Below are 19,467 nucleotides of genomic sequence, written 5' to 3' on the forward strand. Positions count from 1 at the left end.
GGGGGATGGTTGTGTGTGTGTGTGAGTGAGGGGTCTGTGTGTGTATGGGGTGTCTGTGTGGGGTGTGTGTGTGTATGGGGTGTCTGGGGAGGGGGTGGTTGTGTGAGGGTGTGTGTGTGAGGGGTCTGTGTCTGTGTAGGGTGTGTGTGTGCTCACCAGCCATAAATAACTCCCCAGCTCTCAGCCTTTGCAGCATCAGGTGCTGGGTTCCAGCACTGCCCCTTCCTTTTGGGGGAAGGGGGGGCAGAGGGAAATGTGCCCCAATGAGCAAAAGGTCCCCAGGGTTTCCCTCACCCCACACTCCCCCCACTGCCACTGCACCCACAGGGCTGGGGTCCCAGCAGGCACCCCCCTTGCTGGGCTGGGTGATGCCCCCCCTGTAAGAACCTGGAGCTTTGCTAATCCCATTTTCCTGAGCTGCTTCCCCGTTTCTCTGGATTTTACTGCTCCCCCCCCCAGCCCCTTCCCTACAGCCCCTCCCCAGCCCCCCACCCCTCCTCAGGGGCTGCCTGGAGCCCTAGGGGGGGGGACAGGGGACAGAGCAACCCCCAGCTCCAGGCACCCCCCCAGGGCTCCTGGTGAACCCCAAAGGCAGGGCTGACAGCTGGCTGTGGGGTTGGGACTTCAGGGTGTAAAAAGGGCTTGGTTTGGGTTTTTTAAAGAGAACATTTCCAAGAGGTTGTATTTGGAATATTTATTGGAGTGATGCTCAGTGTTTCCCCCCCCCTCTAAAGAGGCTGTAGAGTGTTTAAGGGCTGAGCACAGTGCCTGGAGCCAGGGAAGCTGTTGTACCCCCCTGTATGGCAGTGAGTCCCCCCCCCCCAAGCAGCTTTTCTTATTAAAACACTGAAACTTCAGCTTCAGCCTCCCTGTGCTGGGCTGAGGGAATGGTTCTGGAATTCAGAGCCCCCCCTCAGCTCTCCTTCCCTCTGCCCCCTGGTTTTTACCCCCCCCCTTCAGCCCCCTTGCCCAGGAAAGAACCTTTCTCACCCCTTACATTCATGGTTTTCACTTTATTCATGTACAGCTTGACACAAAACAGGGGATTCTTGCTAAGGCCATTTCATGGATGAGTTTTCAGAGCACAGAGCTGTGTACTGGGGGGGGGGAACAGCAGAGTGGCAGCTTCTCAGCTGAGAACTGTCACACTGCAGCAGGGACACACTGGAGGAGATGCTGCAGCCTGCTCCTACACAACTAACATGGGGATTTTATTGGGATTTACCCCAGGGCACAGGTCAGAGCCCACAGGAGCCCCTGGGGATGGGCTGCTGGCCCCCCAGCTCCACCCCTGCCTCCCCACAGCTGTGCCCAACACTGACAACTGGAAAAGTGAACAACCACCAAAAAAAAAAAAAAAAAAAAAAAAAAAAAAGCCATAAAATGCTCACCTGGGCTCTGGGTGACACGGGGAAAAGGAACCCCAGAGCCTGTGCTTCCCCTCAGAGGGGCTGGGGGCAAAGGGGAGACCAAAAGCTGTCAGCAGGAGGGGGGCTGCTTGCTAAGGAGAGGGGGAAATTAAAGCAAAAAGGGTCTGTCCCCATCCTTTGGCCTCCAGATGTGCCTCTGGGACAAGGGGACACCCCCAGGGGAGGGACAGGGACCCCAGGAGCTGAGGGGAGACCCTGGGGGGAGGCAGCCCAGGGACTGGGGGACAGGGGGGGACAGGGGGACCCGAGGGGTGACCCGAGGCAGAGCCAGGGCTGTGCTGTGGGAGCAGCAGCCCTGAAACCACAGCTGGGAGGGAAGGAGCTGAACCCAGGATACAGCAAGCCCAGCTCTGCACTGGGACTGGGGCTGGGACTGGGATTGATCTGGGGCTGGGACTGGGGGCTGGGACTGGGGGCTGGGACTGGGGGCTGGGACTGGGGGCTGGGGACTGGGACTGGGGGCTGGGAGTTCAGGATGCACAGAATGCTCCCCCAGTGACCTCAGGCAGGAAAACAAAATCCCCTCCTTTAGCATGTGCCAGGAGGGTTTTTGGGTTTCTTTTCTGTTAGCCAGCCCCTGGAACAGAACCGAACCCTGAGCCCAATGAACCAGGGAGTGTCCAACCCCCACCCCTGGACTGAAACCAAACCACAGCCTGGGCAGAGACAACCAAGGGGAGAAACCCCCCAACCCCCTGGGGCTGCCCCCCTCTCCCTGCTCTGCCCCACTGCAGCTGGGCCAAACACCAAATTAATTAATTCCTTGTTTCCATTCTTCCCATCAGCAGCAGAGCCCGAGGTGGCCTCACTGCAGGGACAGGGTGACAGCTCTGAGGACCTGCAGGGCCCCAGGTCCCCCCCATCACCCAGACCCGAGACCAGGGGGGAAACAAAGCACAGACCCAAAGGTGACCACAGGGGTTGGGATGTGCCTGCACCTCCCCAAAGCCATCAGGGCTCATCTGTCACCCAGACACCTCCAGCAGGGGTTCCTGTCACCCAGACACCTCCCACAGGGGTTCCTGTCACCCAGACCACTCCCAACAAGGGTTCCTGTCACCCAAACAACTCCCAACAAGGGCTCTTGTCACCCAGACAACTCCAGCAAGGGTTCCTGTCACCCAGACAACTCCCAACAAGGGCTCTTGTCACCCAGATAACTCCAGCAAAGGTTTCTGTCATCCAGACAACTCCCAGCAAGGGTTCCTGTCACCCAGAAAACTCCCAGCAAGGGCTCTTGTCACCCAGACAACTCCAGCAAGGGTTCCTGTCACCTAAACCTGCCACAGGGGTTCCTGTCACCCAGACAACTCCAGCAAAGGTTTCTGTCACCCAGACAACTCCCACAGGGGTTCCTGTCACCCAAACAACTCCCACAGGGGTTCCTGTCACCCAAACAACTCCAGCAAAGGTTTCTGTCACCCAGACAACTCCCAACAAGGGCTCTTGTCACCCAGACAACTCCAGCAAGGGTTCCTGTCACCCAAACCTGCCACAGGGTTTCCTGTCACCCAGACACCTCCAGCAAAGGTTTTTATCACCCAAACAACCCCCAACAAGGGTTCTTGTCACCCAGACAACTCCCACAGGGGTTCCTGTCACCCAAGCAACTCCCACAGGGGTTCCTGTCACCCCCCAAGGCTCAGTCAGCACCTTCCCAGCGAGGGGACCCACACCAGGGGTTGTTAATATAAATTAAGTCAGAAGAAGAGCTTGTTGCTCAGGGCAGCTCAGGGTGGGGGGGATGCACCATGGAACAGAAGTGGTAAAACAGATGCAGGGAGAAGGGAGCAGAACGTTTACATTGTACAAGATCCAGACCTGCAGAACACAAGAGTGGGGACACCCACACCCCAGCCCTGTGCCCCTGGGTGACAGGGCAGGGGGTGCAGACACTGCAGGGGAGCAGCACAAAGCCTTTCACTGCCACCAGGTTAAAAAAAAATAAAATAAAATAATAATTTAAACAAAACCAGACCAAAAACCCCACCAAACCAAGGTCCACAGAGAAACAGAAAGAGGCAAGGGGGGGCAGAAGGGATCTGTGGGTGCAGGCAAAAGGTTTCCATGCTGGAGCAGGGGCAGGAGGAGCAGCTGCCAGCACAGATATCGGGCTCCCAGCTGACCACACCAGGGCTTTCCTGCTGCTTCCACCTGGGAAAGAGCTGCCAGGAGGCTCCCACCCCCCCACCCACCCACCCACCCACGACACAGAGCAGGGCACTACAGGGACACAGGGACTGGTGAGCAACAAAAGAGAAAGCTGAGGGGCTGGGCGAGGGAGCCTGCAGTGGTCCTTGGCAGGAACACAGGGGCTGGGAAGTGAGGCTGCATGCCATGGAGAGCAGGAAGGGGTCACTTGAGGTCCCCGTCCCCCTCCCCCTGGATGGATTTCTTGATGCGCAGCAGCATGGTGGTGAGCCACTGGTCCAACCGAGATATCGAGTCGAACTCCTTCACCTGCCAGGAAAACAAACAAGCAGAAAAAGGTTTAGATTAGGACATCAGAAAGGCAACGAGGCTGCTGGAAAAAAAAAAAAAAAAATAAAAATTCATCCTGCAGTTCTTGAAGTGCAGGTTTCTAAACATCTTGTTGCAGAGGGGAAAATAAATCGTATTAAAACGAGATCTATCGATCCAAAAACACACAGAGCACTTCAAGCCACTGTAAAACACCCCAAGGAGTTGGAGCAAAACCAGGCAGGATCTTTGCTTGGCTGGCAGTGACAGACTGATAGTTCCAAAGCATTAAATTAGGGATTGGCTGGGAGCAGCCCTGGGACAGGATGGTTCAGCAGAGCCCCTTGCCCGGTGCTTTGCCCAGCACTGAGAGCTCAGGCAAGCCAGAACCCACCCTTTATCAGCATGCACACCCCAAGAAAAGAGAAGAAAGGGAGAACCCCAGCCACGAGTGCATCCTGGGGACTTTGGGACTACTCACTGCCTCGGTGTATGCCTCACTGTTCTGCTCCTCGTGGGCTTCCAGCAGTTTCTAGGAAAACACCAGGAAAAATCAGACCCTGTCCCATTACTGGGTGTTCCCCAGAGCATCTCAGAGGGGCCCTCAGCACCCACATCTCCAGCAGCAGCACCCTGGCAGCCTTCTCAAACCACCTCCCACCAACACATAACCAGTTGGGGTTGCTGGTTTGGGTTGTTTTGTTGTTTGTTTGTTTTTTTAAGCTACCCAGAACAATCATCCTGCAGCTGCCTCCAGGGTGAAGCAAGAGGAGGCTGGGGTCCTGCAGAATGTCTGAGCCCAGCTCTGGCACTGCCTGCCCCCCAGTCCTGCCACTGCCTGCTCCCCAGCCCTGCCACCACTCACTTTCAGTAGCTTGCACTCCCTTGAGTCTGTGAACGCAGGGAACATCTCTTCATACTTCTCAAGTGCAAGCTGGAAGAGAGAAGTCAGCCCTGGGGTTCATCTTCATACAGACACAGAATCAATCAGCCCAAAAAGGACCCCTCTGAGATCACCAACCCCAGATCCACTCCTCCCCCCGTGGTTCCCAGCCCATGGCACTCAGTGCCACATCCAGGCTCTTCCTAAAAACCTCCAGGGATGGAGAATCCACCCCCTCCCTGGGCATTCCAGTGTCTGATCACCCTCTCTGCTAAGAATCCTTTCCTAATATCCAACCTAAACCTCCCCTGGCAGAGCTGAAGCTCTGCCAGGGGAGGTTTAGGTTGGATATTAGGAAAAAATTCTTTAGTCTGTGCCCTCTTATCCCACTGATACCTCCCCGACCCCCCCCTGGCTCCAACCTCCTTTCAGGGAGTTGCAGAGAGTGATGAGGTCTCCCCTGAGCCTCCTCTTCTCCAGCCTCAACACCCCCAGCCCTTCCTCACCCCACTGAAACCAATTTCCCTTTTTACTGCACCTTTTGCCACCCACATCCCAGAACAGCTCAGGAAAACATTCACAGCAAACCCCATCCCAGGGTTTGTGCAGGAGGTGCCCCAGGGGGCTGCAGAAAGTTGGGGGTCCCAGCCTTGAGCCCCTCACCTTGGCGTTGAGCTCATCCACAATGAAGTGACACAGAGCAGCTTTGAAGAAATACTCCTTGGCACTGTACTTGAGCAGAGGGTTGTCCATGGTGTTTGTTCCCACCTAGGCACAAGCAGAGCTCCTTAAAGGGGTCAGAGATGAAACCCCCTCCCCACCCCTAAGAACCCACCCGAGAAGAGGAGGGATGGGTAAAACCCCACCCAGCACCACGGGGCTGCCTGTGGGAGACAGGCTGGAGGGAAAGGGCTGTGCAAAAAACTAGGGGGAAGGAAATATTCTGCCAAAGCCAGCTGTAAATCCCATGAAAAGTCTGAGTGGTGATTTCCCTTTCAGCCTTTCCCAGAAACAAGAGAAATCAGGGATAAAAATTCCTTTGGTGACTTAAAGCAACTCTTAAAAGCACCAAAGCAAACCTCGCCTCCTAAAGACATCCTCAGCCCCAAAATAAGGAGGATTTGGAGCTTCCAGGCCTGGGCAGCTTGAGGAGCCCGACACACTGACCTGCTTTTCCTTTTCCAGAGGTTTTTCCCTGGGGAGCAGCACTCAGCTCCCCTCCTCACCTGCTCGTAGATCTCGATGGCCTTGGGGTACTGCTCCAGCTGGGCAGCGTAGGCAGCCACCTTCAGCAGACACTTGTTGGCTGAGCTGCAACCAGCACGGGGGTAAAGTCAGGGATTGTGTCCTGGGGAAACACAACTCCAGGCCCTGGCACCTCCAGGCACTGCCTGCACCCCTCAGCCTGCTCAAAACCAGGACCCAAACCCTGCAGATTGGGGGAATTTCCTTTTTATTGTCCCAAGGGAATGGAGAGGGCAAGGCAGGAGGGTTCCCAGCTCAGCACAGCCCTGGGGCTGCTCTTCCCTCCCCCTGTGCTTTCTCTGACCCCAGAATGGGAACACCAAACCAGGAGGAGGATCTCCCACAGCAGCCCCAGCAGGACCTGGGGGTCCCTGCCCAGGGCATCTCAGAAGGGGCAGCCCCAGCCCCCAGCCCACCCCACGCCCCACTTGCCTGTTGGACTCCTCTCCTTTGTAGTAGTCTGCAGCCTGCTCGTAGTGTGCAATGGCCTGGGGACAGAGTGACACTGCTCAGGTGACATTCTGGGACAGAGCCACCACCTCCAACAGAACCTTTCCCACCCCAGGAATGGTGCTGGTGCTCCAGGCATGAGGCTGCCCTTGGAAACAGGGCTGAGAGCTCCTGAAAAAGCCCCAGCAGGGGTTTGATCCCAGTGTCTCTGGCTCTGGAGGTGATGCCACCAACACCTGGACCTGGGGCTCCCAGCAGGTGTGTCCCCAGCCAAGGAATCACCTCTGGGAACAGCCCCAACACAGTGGGACTGAAGTGGGGCTGAGGGTGGAGAGGCAGCACTGGGGCTGCTGAGGAACAGGTCTAGAAAAGTCCAGTACCTTAGAAACCAGGCATTTGTGTCTGCAAACTGCTCAGGGCCTTGGGTTATGGGAATGAGAGAGAGGGAGTGCTGAGCTGAGAGCTCAAGGGAACAGCAGCATCCTTTGGGAACAGCAGGACACAGCCACACCACTGCCCCCAAAGGGCTTTCTCAGGTGTCAAACACAACTGCAGCACAGAAGGTTTCTCCCCTGGGGCTTTCTGCTCAGCAGAGAGGCCCACAGGAGCTGGGACAGCCCCAGCAGAGCCCCACTCGCTTCCCGTGGAAGGTGAATTCCCCCTCCCCATCCTCACCTTCTCAATGTCCACCAGCTCAGCCTCGTAGATCTCAGCAATGGTGATGTGGTGCTTGGCAGCGATGGTGAAACGGCCCTGGGAGGGCAGAGATGGGGGTGAGGGCTGGGGCTGCCCCCCAGGACCCCGCAGGACCCCGCAGGACCCAGCAGGACCCAGCAGGACCCAGCTCCTTACCATGTCAGTGTAGATATCAATGGCTGCATTTAAGCAGTTGATGGCCTCTGTGTGGGTGTTCAGGAGAAACAACAAAGTCAGCCAGCACGTCACAATTCCCAGCCCAACATTCCCCCCAGAGCCCCCAGATCCAAAAAAAACCCCCCAAAAAATCACCTTACTCTTCATCAGACCACACACCAGCCACTCCAATACCTACCCACACGTTTGGGTCTGTCTGACACTAAAAATTTCCACCCCCCTAAGGCCCTACAGCTGCCATGGGACCTTTGGGATCCTCTAAAGGGTCCTGGGGTCCCCCCATGGTTTTGTGTCTGCAGACTGAGTCCCAACTCCTCAGGTCCCAGCACCTGGGTTACTGACAGGTGACTGCCCCAAATGGGGACAGGCAGAACACACCCCTGTACCCTGGGGTTTGCCTGGCTGCAACCCCAAGGGGAGCAAACGCTAAATCCCAACCTCAGGAGCAGGCAGGAGCTGCCAACTGCTGGGAATCTGGGGGTTTCCAGGTACAACACAAACAGCATGAGCAGCCTCACGGCAGCTCCAGGCACAGGAGAGCAGGGGTAACACTGCTGGGTGGCTGGGTTGGGTTGGTTGGGTTAATTGGCTGGGTTGGGTGGGTTGGGTGGGTTGGGTGGGTTGATTGGGTTGGGTGGGTTGATTGGGTTGATTGGTTGGTTAGTTGGCTTCCAAACACTCCACCAGGCTAAAGGCAATCAGGGTTCTTCCAGGCAACCACAGCCCTGCTCTTCATGACCAGGTTCTTTTTAACCCTCATTCTTTTTAACACCCCCAGAACCTGTCTCCTCCCCCAGAGCTCTGCCTGTTCTCCTCCCGCAGACCCCAGACCCACCTTAAGCATTCTGCAAGCAGCCAGAGCACCCCCCAGGTGGAGCAAAACCAGGACTGAACCTGCCCCTGAGCCAGAGCCCCCGTTCTGCTCCCCTTACCTTGGGGATCTGCTTTCTTGTAGGCATTCCCTGCATCCACGAAGCTGGTGGCCGAGTCGTGCTTGCTCTGCAGCTGCATGTGGAGCTTGGCTGCCTGGCAGAAGGCATTCCCTGCAGCTGGGGGAGATTTCACCTTCACCAGAGGATGATGCCCGGGTGCTGCTGGGTCCCCCCAACACCACCAGCCACCCCCCCCCCTACCCACAACCTCCCCCCCAGGGCAGGGGCTGCGCTCACCACTCCAGTTCTTGGCGATCTTGAACATGTTGGCAGCCCTGGTGTACATCTCACAGGCTTCCTCCACCCTGGTGTTACCCCTGGAAGGCACAAAGAGCCCCAAAACACCAACCCTGAGCTGAGGACACAGCTTGGGGAGGGGGCTGCAGCCCCCTGTGCTCAGGACAGGGGCCCCCTGACCCTAATGTTCCAGCAGGAGAGCATCACCCTGGGCAGGGGTACAGCTGGATCTGGGGGGACCAGGAGCCAAGAGGGAGCAGACACAACATCACCAAACCCTTCCTAGCAGGAGGACACCAAACCTCCTGCTGCATAAAGCAGAGCCAGGAGAGCAGAGGGAAACCCTCAGCTGAAATGACAGCAAAGAGTTTGGGAATGTTCCCCAAGAACTGGGAGCCCGGAGCAAACCCCCCCCCTCCTGCTCTGGTGGGGTCCCTGGCCCAGCTTTTTGGGGCAGGATCAGCTGGTTCTGACTGACCCAGGGAAGGGCAAACCATGACAATCATCAGCAGGGCTTTTTGCTCCCCTTTGCTGGCAGCAGCCACCTTCCCTTTCGAAGCACAGGAAGGGCTTTTTGGATCATTCTTCAGCTCCTGAGAGCCACTGCAGCCCAAGGTAACACTACACCCTCTGAGGCATCCAAAACCCGGTGGGTTTCAGCCTTTTAGCCTCAAAAAAATAAAAATAAAGCACTCGGGCAAGTTAATGGAGCTCCTCAGGAAACAGCCAGGCTGCCAATGAGGGTTTTGGCCTGGGCACCCCTTGGCACCAGGAGGATGCCAAGAGCCAAGTCCCCCACCACCTTTCTCTGCCACTTTTAAAAACAAAACAAAAAAAAATTATTTTTTTATTATTTTAATTTTTTGTGTGTGTCTATTTTTAGGCCAAGAAAATGAGAATTTTGCCTCTGGAAACCTCTGCTGGTTCATTCCCAGGATTTTCAGCAATTGGCTGCCCGGATTATGCCCCTGGAGCACATCCTGCCCCAGTCATCTGCCAGGGGATGGGGAGGAATTTATTTATACAACTTCTGCCCTCAGGGCTGCAGGCACTCGATTTCTCTGGGCTGGCGTTTAAAAACATCCAGGCCTCCCCGAGGCTCTTTTTTTTTTAAAAAAAAGCAAAAAAAAACCCACCAGAAAAACTAAAAAACCCCCACCACATAACCCCCAAAAGAGCCCGGAAGAGGCAAAGCTGGAGGTGGCCAAACCTGCCGGTTTTGCAGAACCTTCCAAGAATAATCCACTCTTTTTGCACCAAAAAGGAAGCTCTGTCATTCCTGGGGGATGGGGGGGGGGGGAATCACCCCCATCCCTCCGGAGGGTGGGGACAAAGTCACCCGAGCTGCCAAAGGGCTGCAGGAGGAGGAGAGGGGGGGGGTCCAGCCCGAGGGGAGCCCCCGGTACCGCAGGATGCTCCGGGACATCCCCCGGGGGGTGGGGACACGGGGGGGGGGTCCCCAAGCTGCAGAGCCCAGTGGGATGCACTGGACCCCCCCCTCTTTTAGCACCCTAACGCAGCCCACCCACCCCCGGAGGCTGGGGAGACCCTCACCCACGAGTGGAGGGGGACACACAGCCCCGGGGGTGGGCAGAGCACCCACGGGTGGGTCGGGAGGGGGGGGGCAGGACCTGACCCCGCATGCACCCACCCACAGGGCCCGGAAACCCTTCCCGCACCCTCCTTTTGCAAACCCTCCCCCCCCTCCGGACCCCCCCTCTTTACAACGAGCTCTGTTGCAGCCCCCCCCCCCCCTTTTTGCCCCCCTCCCCTTCACACACTGCTCCCTTGCTTTCGGCAACCCCCGGACCCCCCCTCACCACCCCCTTTTCGCAAGCACCTCCCGGTTTTGCAGCACCCCCCCCCCGCAACCCCCCCGTTCCCGTAACCCCCCCTTTTTCCCAAACCCCCCCTTTTTTTGCTTTGTAACCCCGTAACCCCCCTTCCTACGACCTCCCCTCCGCATCCCCCTTCTGCCAACCCCCCACACCCCCTCTTTACAACCCCCTCCCCCCCCGCACCCTTTGCTCCCCCCCTCCCCGCACCCTTCGCCCCGCTCACCCGAAGAGCCCCCGCAGGAAGGAGTGCGAGCCCTTCACCCGCTTCTCCGCCTCCGCCATCAGCTGCACGGCCTCACGCTCCTTCCCCGCACTGTCCATCCTGCGGCCTCCGCTGCTCCTCCCCCTGCTGTTGCTGTTGCTGCTTCCTCCTCTTCCTCCTCCTCTTCCTCTTCCTCCTCCGCACCGCCGGGCGCGTGCACGCGGGGGTGGGCGGGGCCTGCGCGCGAGCAGCCGCGGGGGGGGCGGTGCCGGGGGAGGAGGTGCGGGAGGGGAGGGGTGCGGGGAGGGGAGGGAGGGGGCGGGGAGGAGGAGCGGGGGGTGCGGTGCGGGGAGGAGCTGGGGGAGGTGGGGACGGGAGGGGCGGTGCGGGGAGGGGAAGGGCTGGGGGAGGCGGTGCGGGAGGGGCGGGGAGGGAAAGGGATGGTGCGGGAGGGGTAGGGTGCGGGGAGGGGAGGGGAGGGGAGGGGAGGGGGGGGGAGGGAGGGGAGGGGAGGGGAGGGGAGGGGAGGGGCGGGGAGGAGGAGCAGGGAGGAGGAGCGGGGGGTGCGGTGCGGGGAGGAGCTGGGGGAGGCGGTGCGGGAGGGGCGGGGAGGGAAAGGGATGGTGCGGGAGGGGTAGGGTGCGGAGAGGGGAGGGGCGGTGCGGGGACGGGAGGGAGGGGAAGAGATGGTGCGGGAGGGGTGGGCTGCGGGGAGGGGAGGGGAGGGGCAGTACAGGGAGGGGCTGGGGGAGGCGGTGCGGGAGGGAGGGGAGGGGGGGAGGGGAGGAGGGGGGGAGGGGAGGGGAGGGGAGGGGAGGGAGGGAGGGAGGGGAGGGGGAGGGGAGGGAGGGAGGGGAGGGGAGGGAGGGGGGAAAGGATGGTGCGGAGGGGTGGGCTGCGGGGAGGGGAGGGGCGGTGCGGGGACGGGAGGGAGGGGCGGGGAGGGAAAGGGATGGTGCGGGAGGGGTGGGCTGCGGGGAGGGGCAGTACAAGGAGGGGCTGGGGGAGGCAGTGTGGTGAGGGCAGGGAGGTGCGGGGAGGGGCAGTGCGGGGAGGGGTCTATGATTCCCGGTGCGGGATTCAGGTGGCAAAGTGCAGCGTGCGGGGATGGTGCGGAGATGGTGCAGGGCGCACGGGGCGCGGGTCCTGGGTCAGGATGCGTGCGGCGGGGGGCAGGGGGGTCGCGCTGCCAGTCACACAGTGCAGGGTTCGTGCTGCGGGGGCCGTGGGTCTGGGCTGACCTTGTAAGATGAACCCTGCGGGATTCCTGATGCAGGACACGAGGTGCTTGATGCGGGATTCACAGGGCAACACGTGGTGCGGGATTCGTGTTGCCAAACACACGGTGCGTGGGCTGTGATTCACCCTGCAACGTGCACCTTGCATCCATCATGTTGCAGGGTGCATGGTGCATGATTCATGTTGCCAGACACATGGTGCATGGTTCCATGTCGCAGGACACATGGTGCAATGGTCTGTGATTCACTTTGCAACGTGCACCTTGCATGACCCGTGTTGCATGATTCATGTTGCAGGTGCACGATTCGTGTTGCCAGAGACAAGATGCAGGGTTTGTGTTGCCAGATGCATGATGCATGATCCGTGATTCATGGTGCACGGTTTATGTTGCAGGGTGCATGGTTCACGTTGCATGATTCATGCCACAAGACACAAGATGCATGGTTTGTGTTGCAGGATGCAGGATGCATGGCCCGTGATTCACCTTGCAACTTCCATCTCCATGATTCATGTTGCACGTTGCATCATTCACGTTGCCAGACACATGGTGCACGGTTCATGTTGCAGGGTGCATGGTTCATGTTGCATGATTCATGTTGCCAGGCATAAGATGCACGGTTTGTGTTGCAGGATGCATGATGCATGGCCCACGATTCACCTTGCACCATGCACCCTGCATGATTCACGTTGCACATTGCACGATTCACGTTGCATCTCACGTTATTCATGTTGCAAGGTGCATGGTTCATGTCACAAGACACAAGATGCACAGTTTAGGTTGCAGGATGCATGATGCATGGTCCATGATTCACCTTGCAACATGCACCCTGCATGATTCACGTTGCAAGGTGCCTGGTTCAGGTTGCAAGAGGTGCCCCGTGGGTGCTGCATGTTGCAGGGTCCCTCGAGCACAGATCCTGTGAGGAAGGGCTGAGGGAGCTGGGGGTGTTGAGGCTGGAGAAGAGGAGGCTCAGGGGAGACCTCATCACTCTCTCCAACTCCCTGAAAGGAGGTTGGAGCCAGGGGGGCGTTGGGCTCTTTTCCCAGGCAACTCTCAGCAAGACAAGAGGGCACAAAAGGTCTCAAGTTGTGCCAGGGGAGGTTTAGGTTGGAGATGAGAAAGAATTTCTTTCTGGAGAGGGTGATCAGGCATTGGAATGGGCTGCCCAGGGAAGGAGTGGATTCTCCGTGTCTGGAGATCTTTCCAAAGAGCCTGGATGTGGCACTGAGTGCCATGGGCTGGGAACTGCAGCGGGAGTGGATCAAGGGTTGGACTTGATGATCTCTGAGGTCCCTTCCAACCCAGCCAGTTCTAGGACTCTATGCCTGGTGCAGGATTCCTGGTGCACAGCCCATGATCCATGCTGCACTTCCCATGTCACGCTGCAGCATGCAAGGATTCCTGGTGCAGGGTGCATGGCCCAAGGCCCAGGTTGGTGCTGCAGGGTGTGTGCTGCAGGATGCACAGCTCCCACTGCAGCATCCATGAAGCACCACGCGTGATCCGTGTCACACGGGGCGTGACTCCTGCTGCAGGGGCACCCGAATGCTCAGGGGGTGCCAGGCTTGCCAGGCTTGAATCCTAAAACCAAGAGGGGCAGTGCAGGAGGGGGGAGTTCCTGTAGCTGGGCTGCCCTCAGAAGTGAAAAAAAAAAATCATTATAAAGGTGGATTTGTCCTGAAAGTGTTGGTAGGAAATGGGCTGGGGGTGCTTCAACCAGGAGGCAGGGGGAGCAGCATCCAGGTCCAGAAGATGCACGGTGTGCTGGGAAGAAGGAAAAGCCAAGCTTTGCCCAGCCTGAAGGTTTTGGGGTGAATTTACCCCAACCTGAAGGAGGTTTTGGGGTGAATTTACCCCAACGTGAAGGAGGTTTTGGGGTGAATTTACCCCAACGTGAAGCACCTCCTTGTCGGGAGCACTGAGGGAAGCCAAGCGGGTAATTAATATGATTGGTAAACAAACTGCAACTTTATTGAGGGGTCAGGGTGACATTTCTACCACTTCTGTTAATTATGCCTACTTATCAGTTGCTGATGGGATGCTACTAAAAGGTTACATTCGCACACTCCTCCCACTCGGGGATTTTCCACCCGGACCCACACCATTTTCTTGCTACCTTACATGTAACAAACCCACCAAGGATGCTGTGACATTGCCCCCTCTGCTCATCCAGCCATTCTCCAACAATTCCCCCTTTTTCTTTTTGCACAAGCAGAACAGTAGGAGCGTTGGCAAACAGCTTTTTAATTGTCATGGCACAACTAGAACATGCAAAGCCAGAACACCCCCCAAACATGGAATAAGGGGTGACTGGGGGGTCACCAAGCTAGCACAAAAGGAAGTGGTACTTAACCAACGTGCAAGGGTGACCCAAATATTCTGTCGAGGGTCAAAAGTCAGCAAAACAAAGCAACTAAGGCCTGAAAAGGTTCAAATCAGGCCTCTAACAAGAGCAATACAGCTTTTCTTGCTCTCGAACATGTTCTCATATCTCAACAAATGACTCAATGGTTTGAGACAGTCGTTTCTGCTCCCGACTTTGCACTTCTGGGTCCAGCAGGGTTGCTGGAGTTACCTGGTGCCGAGCAGGTCCACTTGCTGGGGACCCACAGGGTGTCTGTAGGGGTGGAAACACACATGGACCTCTGCCTAAGTTATTTAACTTCTGCTGGTCCTCGCCAGACCCCTGTGGCAGGGTCCCTGGAGCTCACAGCCAGTGGGGTTTCAAGGGACCTGGCTTGTTGGGCCACCGTCCCGTGAGCATATGCTGGCACTGACTTTTGTTCCCCAAACATGCACAAGTCATTGAGCACAAGCAGAGTCTTTCCTAATCACTCTTGTGGGTCTTGCAAGTCCTTAAATGTCAACAAATAATTTTTCAGTGTTTGATTTGCCCTTTCAACTACTGCTTGCCCAGTTGGCACATGAGGGATTCCTGTGGTACCCTTAATGCCCCATCGTTGAAAGAACTGGGCTAGCTTTTTATTAACATAGGCTGGTCCATTATCTGTCTTTATGTAGTGAAAAAGCAGTCTTTGAAGTCCACTATAAGGAAATGCCAATGCTCTGGAAGCATCATGGGGTTCGGCATGCTGGGCTGTAGGGCCCCCATAGCTTCCATCTGAGAGTTAACCACACCTAAGTCATGCAGCAGGTGATATTTCCCAGACTGCTTTTTAATCACAAAAATGGGAGTATTCCAGGGACTGGTTGATGGCTGTATGTGTCCCTGTTCCAGTTGTCCTTGCACTAATGTACGTGCCTGTACGAGGCTTTCTCGTTTGAGCGGCCACTGCTCGATGCACACTGGATCCGGTGTCAGCCGTGTCAGAGGGATGGGGAAAGCCCAAGAAGTGACCACTAATAAAAACAGTCCTTTGTTACCAACTGGGCCCCAATCTGCCCCAATATATCCCTGCCAACGAGGGCTTCTCCATTTCTGGGCAGTGGCACGATGGTGATGAACAAGGTCCACACACGACCACCGACTGCCAAGGGGACATTTTGTGTGCTCTGCTTGAGCTGAGCTGTGCCCCCTGCCCCTGCCCCTGCCCCTCCGGAGATCATTGGGGTGGCAGGCTAATGATGGGGCCAACACTGTTCCTCCACAGTGGTGATGTCTGCTCCTGTATCCAGCAAAGCTGCAAGGTGACATTGTTCCTGTTGGTGTTCCAGTAAACCAGGTGCCCTAGGCCATGGGAAGGCATGGTGGAGCCCCTTCTCCTGTGGAGCCAAAACCTGCGGTTCCGCGGGCAGATGGTGAAGAGGCGGTGGCTCCATCAGTCAACTGTGTCAGAACTAGTTGGGCAATTCCACTTCCCTTTGGAATTACCACAGGCAGGGTCCATGTCATGGCTACAGTACAGATTTCTCCATACAGTCACTGTTAGTCCTGGTAAGACAAACAGACCCTGAGGTCCGGCAGATGATCGCCCTAACAAGAGGGCTCCACGTGGTTTTCCCCCGTATTTCACCGGACTGATGATGCCAGTGGGGATCTCCTGAGGCTTATTGCCAATGAAGGTGACACCTACTGTGGCTGCCAAGTCTAACCCGAGGCTCCTGCTGGTAGCTGGTGGGAGGGAGGTGGCTGACTGTAGATGTCTGGAGGGAATCACAGCAGAGCCGCAGTTTGGGTCTTCACGCCGTGGCTTCTTGTGCTCCTCGACCCGTTTCCCGAGTGCCTGCAGGTTCCTGTGGCATGGGAGCCCATGTTGCAGTGCTGACACCAAACTCCAGACTCGTGGCACTGCCTTCGGAGATGCCTGGTCCCACCACACCTGGAACACTTCTTGCTGGGGTCTGGCCATTGCTCTGATGGGCCGGCGGGACGTAGCGGGGCCAGGGCTGCAAAGGCTTCAGCTTGGGCTTGCACTAGAGCTCTCCCTACACTCTGCACTGCCTCAATTAACACTGCTTGAGCTCCTACTGGCACTTTCACCACCTGCTCAAGCATTTCCTCAATGGTAACATCTCCCCGCATGGTGGAGAGAACGCTTTTTGTGGGTCCATTACTGTTCTCCAGCACACAGTGACAGAGCAGAGGGCCTCTTGTCCACTCTGGCACACCAGCCCGACTGATGGCATCACTGAGCTTAGCTACAAACTGCCCAAAAGGTTCTTCTCTCCCTTGCTTCATTGACATAAAAGAGGGAACGGGTGGCATGGTCCTAACTCTACTTAAGGCTTCTTGTGCAAGCCTCATGGACTCCCTAACCTTGTCCAGCCCTAGACGTGCCTGGGCTTCAATGCCAGCATAAGGCCCAGTACCCATAAGCTGACAAGCTGACACCCCAAACATGGGATCCTTCTGTTGTCTGGGGATGGCAGCAAAGCTTTCACATAACTGCTGCCAGTGTGCTTGCCACAACATTAATTCAGACGGAGTAGTGATCATTCCCATTATTCCCTTCACATCCTCGGGGAGCAATGGTCCTGCTCCCCAGATACAATCTATCATTACTTTAGCTGGTTCACCGTGCAGTCCACACTCCTTAACTGTGGCTCTCAACTCTGTCAAGAACTCCCAATCTAAAGGGCTATAGGTTACTTTTATATTTCCCTGACCATCCAGTGTACATGTCACAGGGAAGGCTTGCGGGAGGGCTTGTACATCTGAACAGAAATCATGATCTTTATGAAGAATTGCCTCCTTCTGAATTTGTAACCAATTAACCCTTGAGATGGAGCCAAACCGTGGAGCACCACCGAGCTGGGGTTTGTTCACAGCAAGCTCTTGATGATGATGAGCAGCTGCTTCCTCATCTAACTGCCCTTCCTCCTTGTTTGACAGAACATCACCTAAGGCACCATCTAATGGGACTGCAGATGGCTCCATGGGAGCTCTGTTGGAGTTCTGAGAAATCTCCACAACTCTCTCTTCCCCCGTCGGGGAGCTTGGATCGTCATCGACCCCGAACTGATGCAGCCCTGGTGTCCCCTGCCCTGCGAAGTAATCAGCGACCACAGCAGCCATTTCCCCTTCTGCCTGGTAACGCTGTAAGCAATTCAGAACTGCAAACCACAGTTTCGTTAACTTCCGAGCTGTTTCATCCTTATCTATGACTTTACCACACAGAATACCCCCTAATTCTCTCCATTCTGCCTCATCAAACAGTTTAGAAGGGTCGTTAAACAACCGCTGTGCGCGACCATACACTAAAAGTGCCGGGAGATCCTTTCTTAGATCTCTGTCTTTTACTGAACGTTTTTGTAAAAAACTTACAAGTAAATCTAGGGCTACTTTGCTCTCCATTGCTCGTTTCACCTATCCTTTTAGTGCAGCCTTTACCTATCCCTTTGGAGCACCCTTTACCCCGTCCCTTTAGGGCACCCTTTACCCTCTCCCTTTAGGGCACCCTTTACTCTATCCCTTTAGGGCAGCCTTTAACCTGTCCCTTTAGTGCAGCCTTTACTCTATCCCTTTAGGGCACCCTTTAACCTGTCCCTTTAGGGCAGCCTTTACTCTATCCCTTTAGGGCACCCTTTAACCTGTCCCTTTAGGGCAGCCTTTACCCCATCCCTTTAGGGCACCCTTTACCCCATCCCTTTAGGGCACCCTTTACCCCATCCCTTTAGGGCACCCTTTACCCTCTCCCTTTAGGGCACCCTTTACCCTCTCCCTTTAGGGCACCCTTTACCCTCTCCCTTTAGGGCACCCTTTACCCCATCCCTTTAGGGCACCCTTTACCCCATCCCTTTAGGGCACCCTTTACCCCATCCCTTTAGGGCACCCTTTACCCCATCCCTTTAGGGCACCCTTTACCCTGTCCCTTTAGGGCACCCTTTACCCCATCCCTTTAGGGCACCCTTTACCCCGTCCCTTTAGGGCACCCTTTACCCCATCCCTTTAGGGCAGCCTTTACCTCTCACAAGCCGCTAGCCCCGTTCCCGCTCGGCTCAGCCTCTTTTGTTCCACTCTGCTCTGTCTCCCCTTCCCACGCGTGTCCTGACGCCTTTCTGCCCGTGGATCGCTGCTCTCCACGCTGCTCCGGGCTCGGTGCTCCCGGTTTCTCCGATGTGGGTTTGCCGAAGGGTCCCTGTTCGGGTGCCAAATGTCGGAACCGTCGCGGGAAGCCAAGCGGGTAATTAACACGATTAGTAAACAAGCAGCAACTTTGCACAGGGGTCAGGGTGACATTTATACCGCTCCTGTTAATTATGCCTACTTATCAGTTGCTGATTGGCTGCTACTAAAAAGCTCCATTCGCACACTCCTCCCACTCGGGGATTTTCCACCCGGACCCACACCATTTTCTTGCTACCTCACATCTTCAGAGTTTTCTAACAAACCCCCAGGCTCGCTGTGTCCTTCCCACCTCTGCTCATCCAGAGCAGCTCCAGCTCCTGCAGCTCGGGGCGTTGCGTGTATTTGCGGGACTGTCATAGAGTCATAGAATCCTAGAACTGGCTGGGTTGGAAGGGACCTCAGAGATCATCGAGTCCAACCCTTGATCAACTACTGCCACAGTCACTAGACCATGGCACTGAGTGCCACATCGAGTCGCTTTTTAAATGTCTCCAGGGATGAAGAGTCCACCACCTCCCCAGGCAGCCCGTTCCAATGTCTGATCACCCTTTCCATGAAAAAATTCTTTCTAATATCCAATCTGAACTTCCCCCAGCACAATTTAAGACCCTGCCCTCTTGTCTTGCTGAGAGTTGCCTGGGAAAAGAGACCAACCCCCCCCTGGCTCCATCCTCCTTTCAGGGAGTTGGAGAGAGTGATGAGGTCTCCCCTGAGCCTCCTCTTCTCCAGGCTGAACAGCCCCAGCTCCCTCAGCCTCTCCTCATAGGGTCTGTGCTCGAGTCCCTTCACCAGCCTGGTTGCCCTCCTTTGGACCTGCTCCAGCACCTCAATCTCCTTCCTGAGGGGCCCAGAACTGGACACAGGACTCAAGCTGTGGCCTCCCCAGAGCTGAGCCCAGGGGCAGAATCCCTTCCCTGGACCTGCTGGCCACGCTGTTCCTGAGCCAGCCCAGGATGCCATTGGCCTTCTTGGCCACCTGGGCACACTGCTGGCTCATGGTCACCTTCCTGGCAATCCAGACTCCCAGGTCCCTCTCTGTCTGGCTGCTCTCCAACCACTCTGTGCCCAGCCTGGAGCTCCCCATGGGGTTGTTGTGGCCAAAGTGCAGGACCCGGCACTTGGCCGTGTTGAAGCTCATCCCATTGGAG

General features: G+C 56.6%; 2 protein-coding genes across 7 annotated transcripts; both read right to left on the minus strand.

Annotated features, from left to right (window-relative positions):
• Nucleotides 1–1,848: 1,848 nt before the first annotated feature.
• Nucleotides 1,849–10,782, minus strand: NAPB (NSF attachment protein beta). 6 transcript variants are annotated; one of them, XR_003987350.1, is made up of 13 exons: nt 10,572–10,782; nt 8,511–8,590; nt 8,274–8,390; nt 7,321–7,367; nt 7,144–7,221; nt 6,451–6,506; nt 6,000–6,084; nt 5,437–5,541; nt 4,756–4,824; nt 4,372–4,422; nt 3,009–3,890; nt 2,862–2,919; nt 1,849–2,682 (listed from the first exon to the last, which is right to left on the minus strand). XR_003987350.1 is itself a non-coding variant. In XM_030447304.1 (11 exons), the coding sequence occupies exons 1-11, from the start codon at nt 10,667–10,669 to the stop codon at nt 3,786–3,788; spliced, it is 891 nt and encodes a 296-aa protein (XP_030303164.1). In that variant the 5' UTR covers nt 10,670–10,782; the 3' UTR covers nt 1,849–3,785. The 6 variants fall into 6 exon arrangements, 1 of the variants encoding a protein (XP_030303164.1); XR_003987347.1 differs by having other exon boundaries at nt 1,849–2,919; XR_003987346.1 differs by having other exon boundaries at nt 1,849–2,919; nt 2,978–3,890.
• Nucleotides 10,783–14,006: 3,224 nt separating this feature from the next.
• On the minus strand, nt 14,007–17,979 carry LOC115598159 (endogenous retrovirus group K member 113 Gag polyprotein-like). Its single transcript, XM_030448707.1, has 2 exons — nt 17,599–17,979; nt 14,007–17,547 (listed from the first exon to the last, which is right to left on the minus strand). The coding sequence occupies exon 2, from the start codon at nt 17,543–17,545 to the stop codon at nt 15,905–15,907; it is 1,641 nt and encodes a 546-aa protein (XP_030304567.1). The 5' UTR covers nt 17,546–17,547; nt 17,599–17,979; the 3' UTR covers nt 14,007–15,904.
• Nucleotides 17,980–19,467: the final 1,488 nt, after the last annotated feature.

This window comes from Calypte anna, chromosome 3 (assembly GCF_003957555.1).
Source record: "Calypte anna isolate BGI_N300 chromosome 3, bCalAnn1_v1.p, whole genome shotgun sequence".
NCBI classification, from domain to species: Eukaryota; Metazoa; Chordata; class Aves; order Apodiformes; family Trochilidae; genus Calypte; species Calypte anna.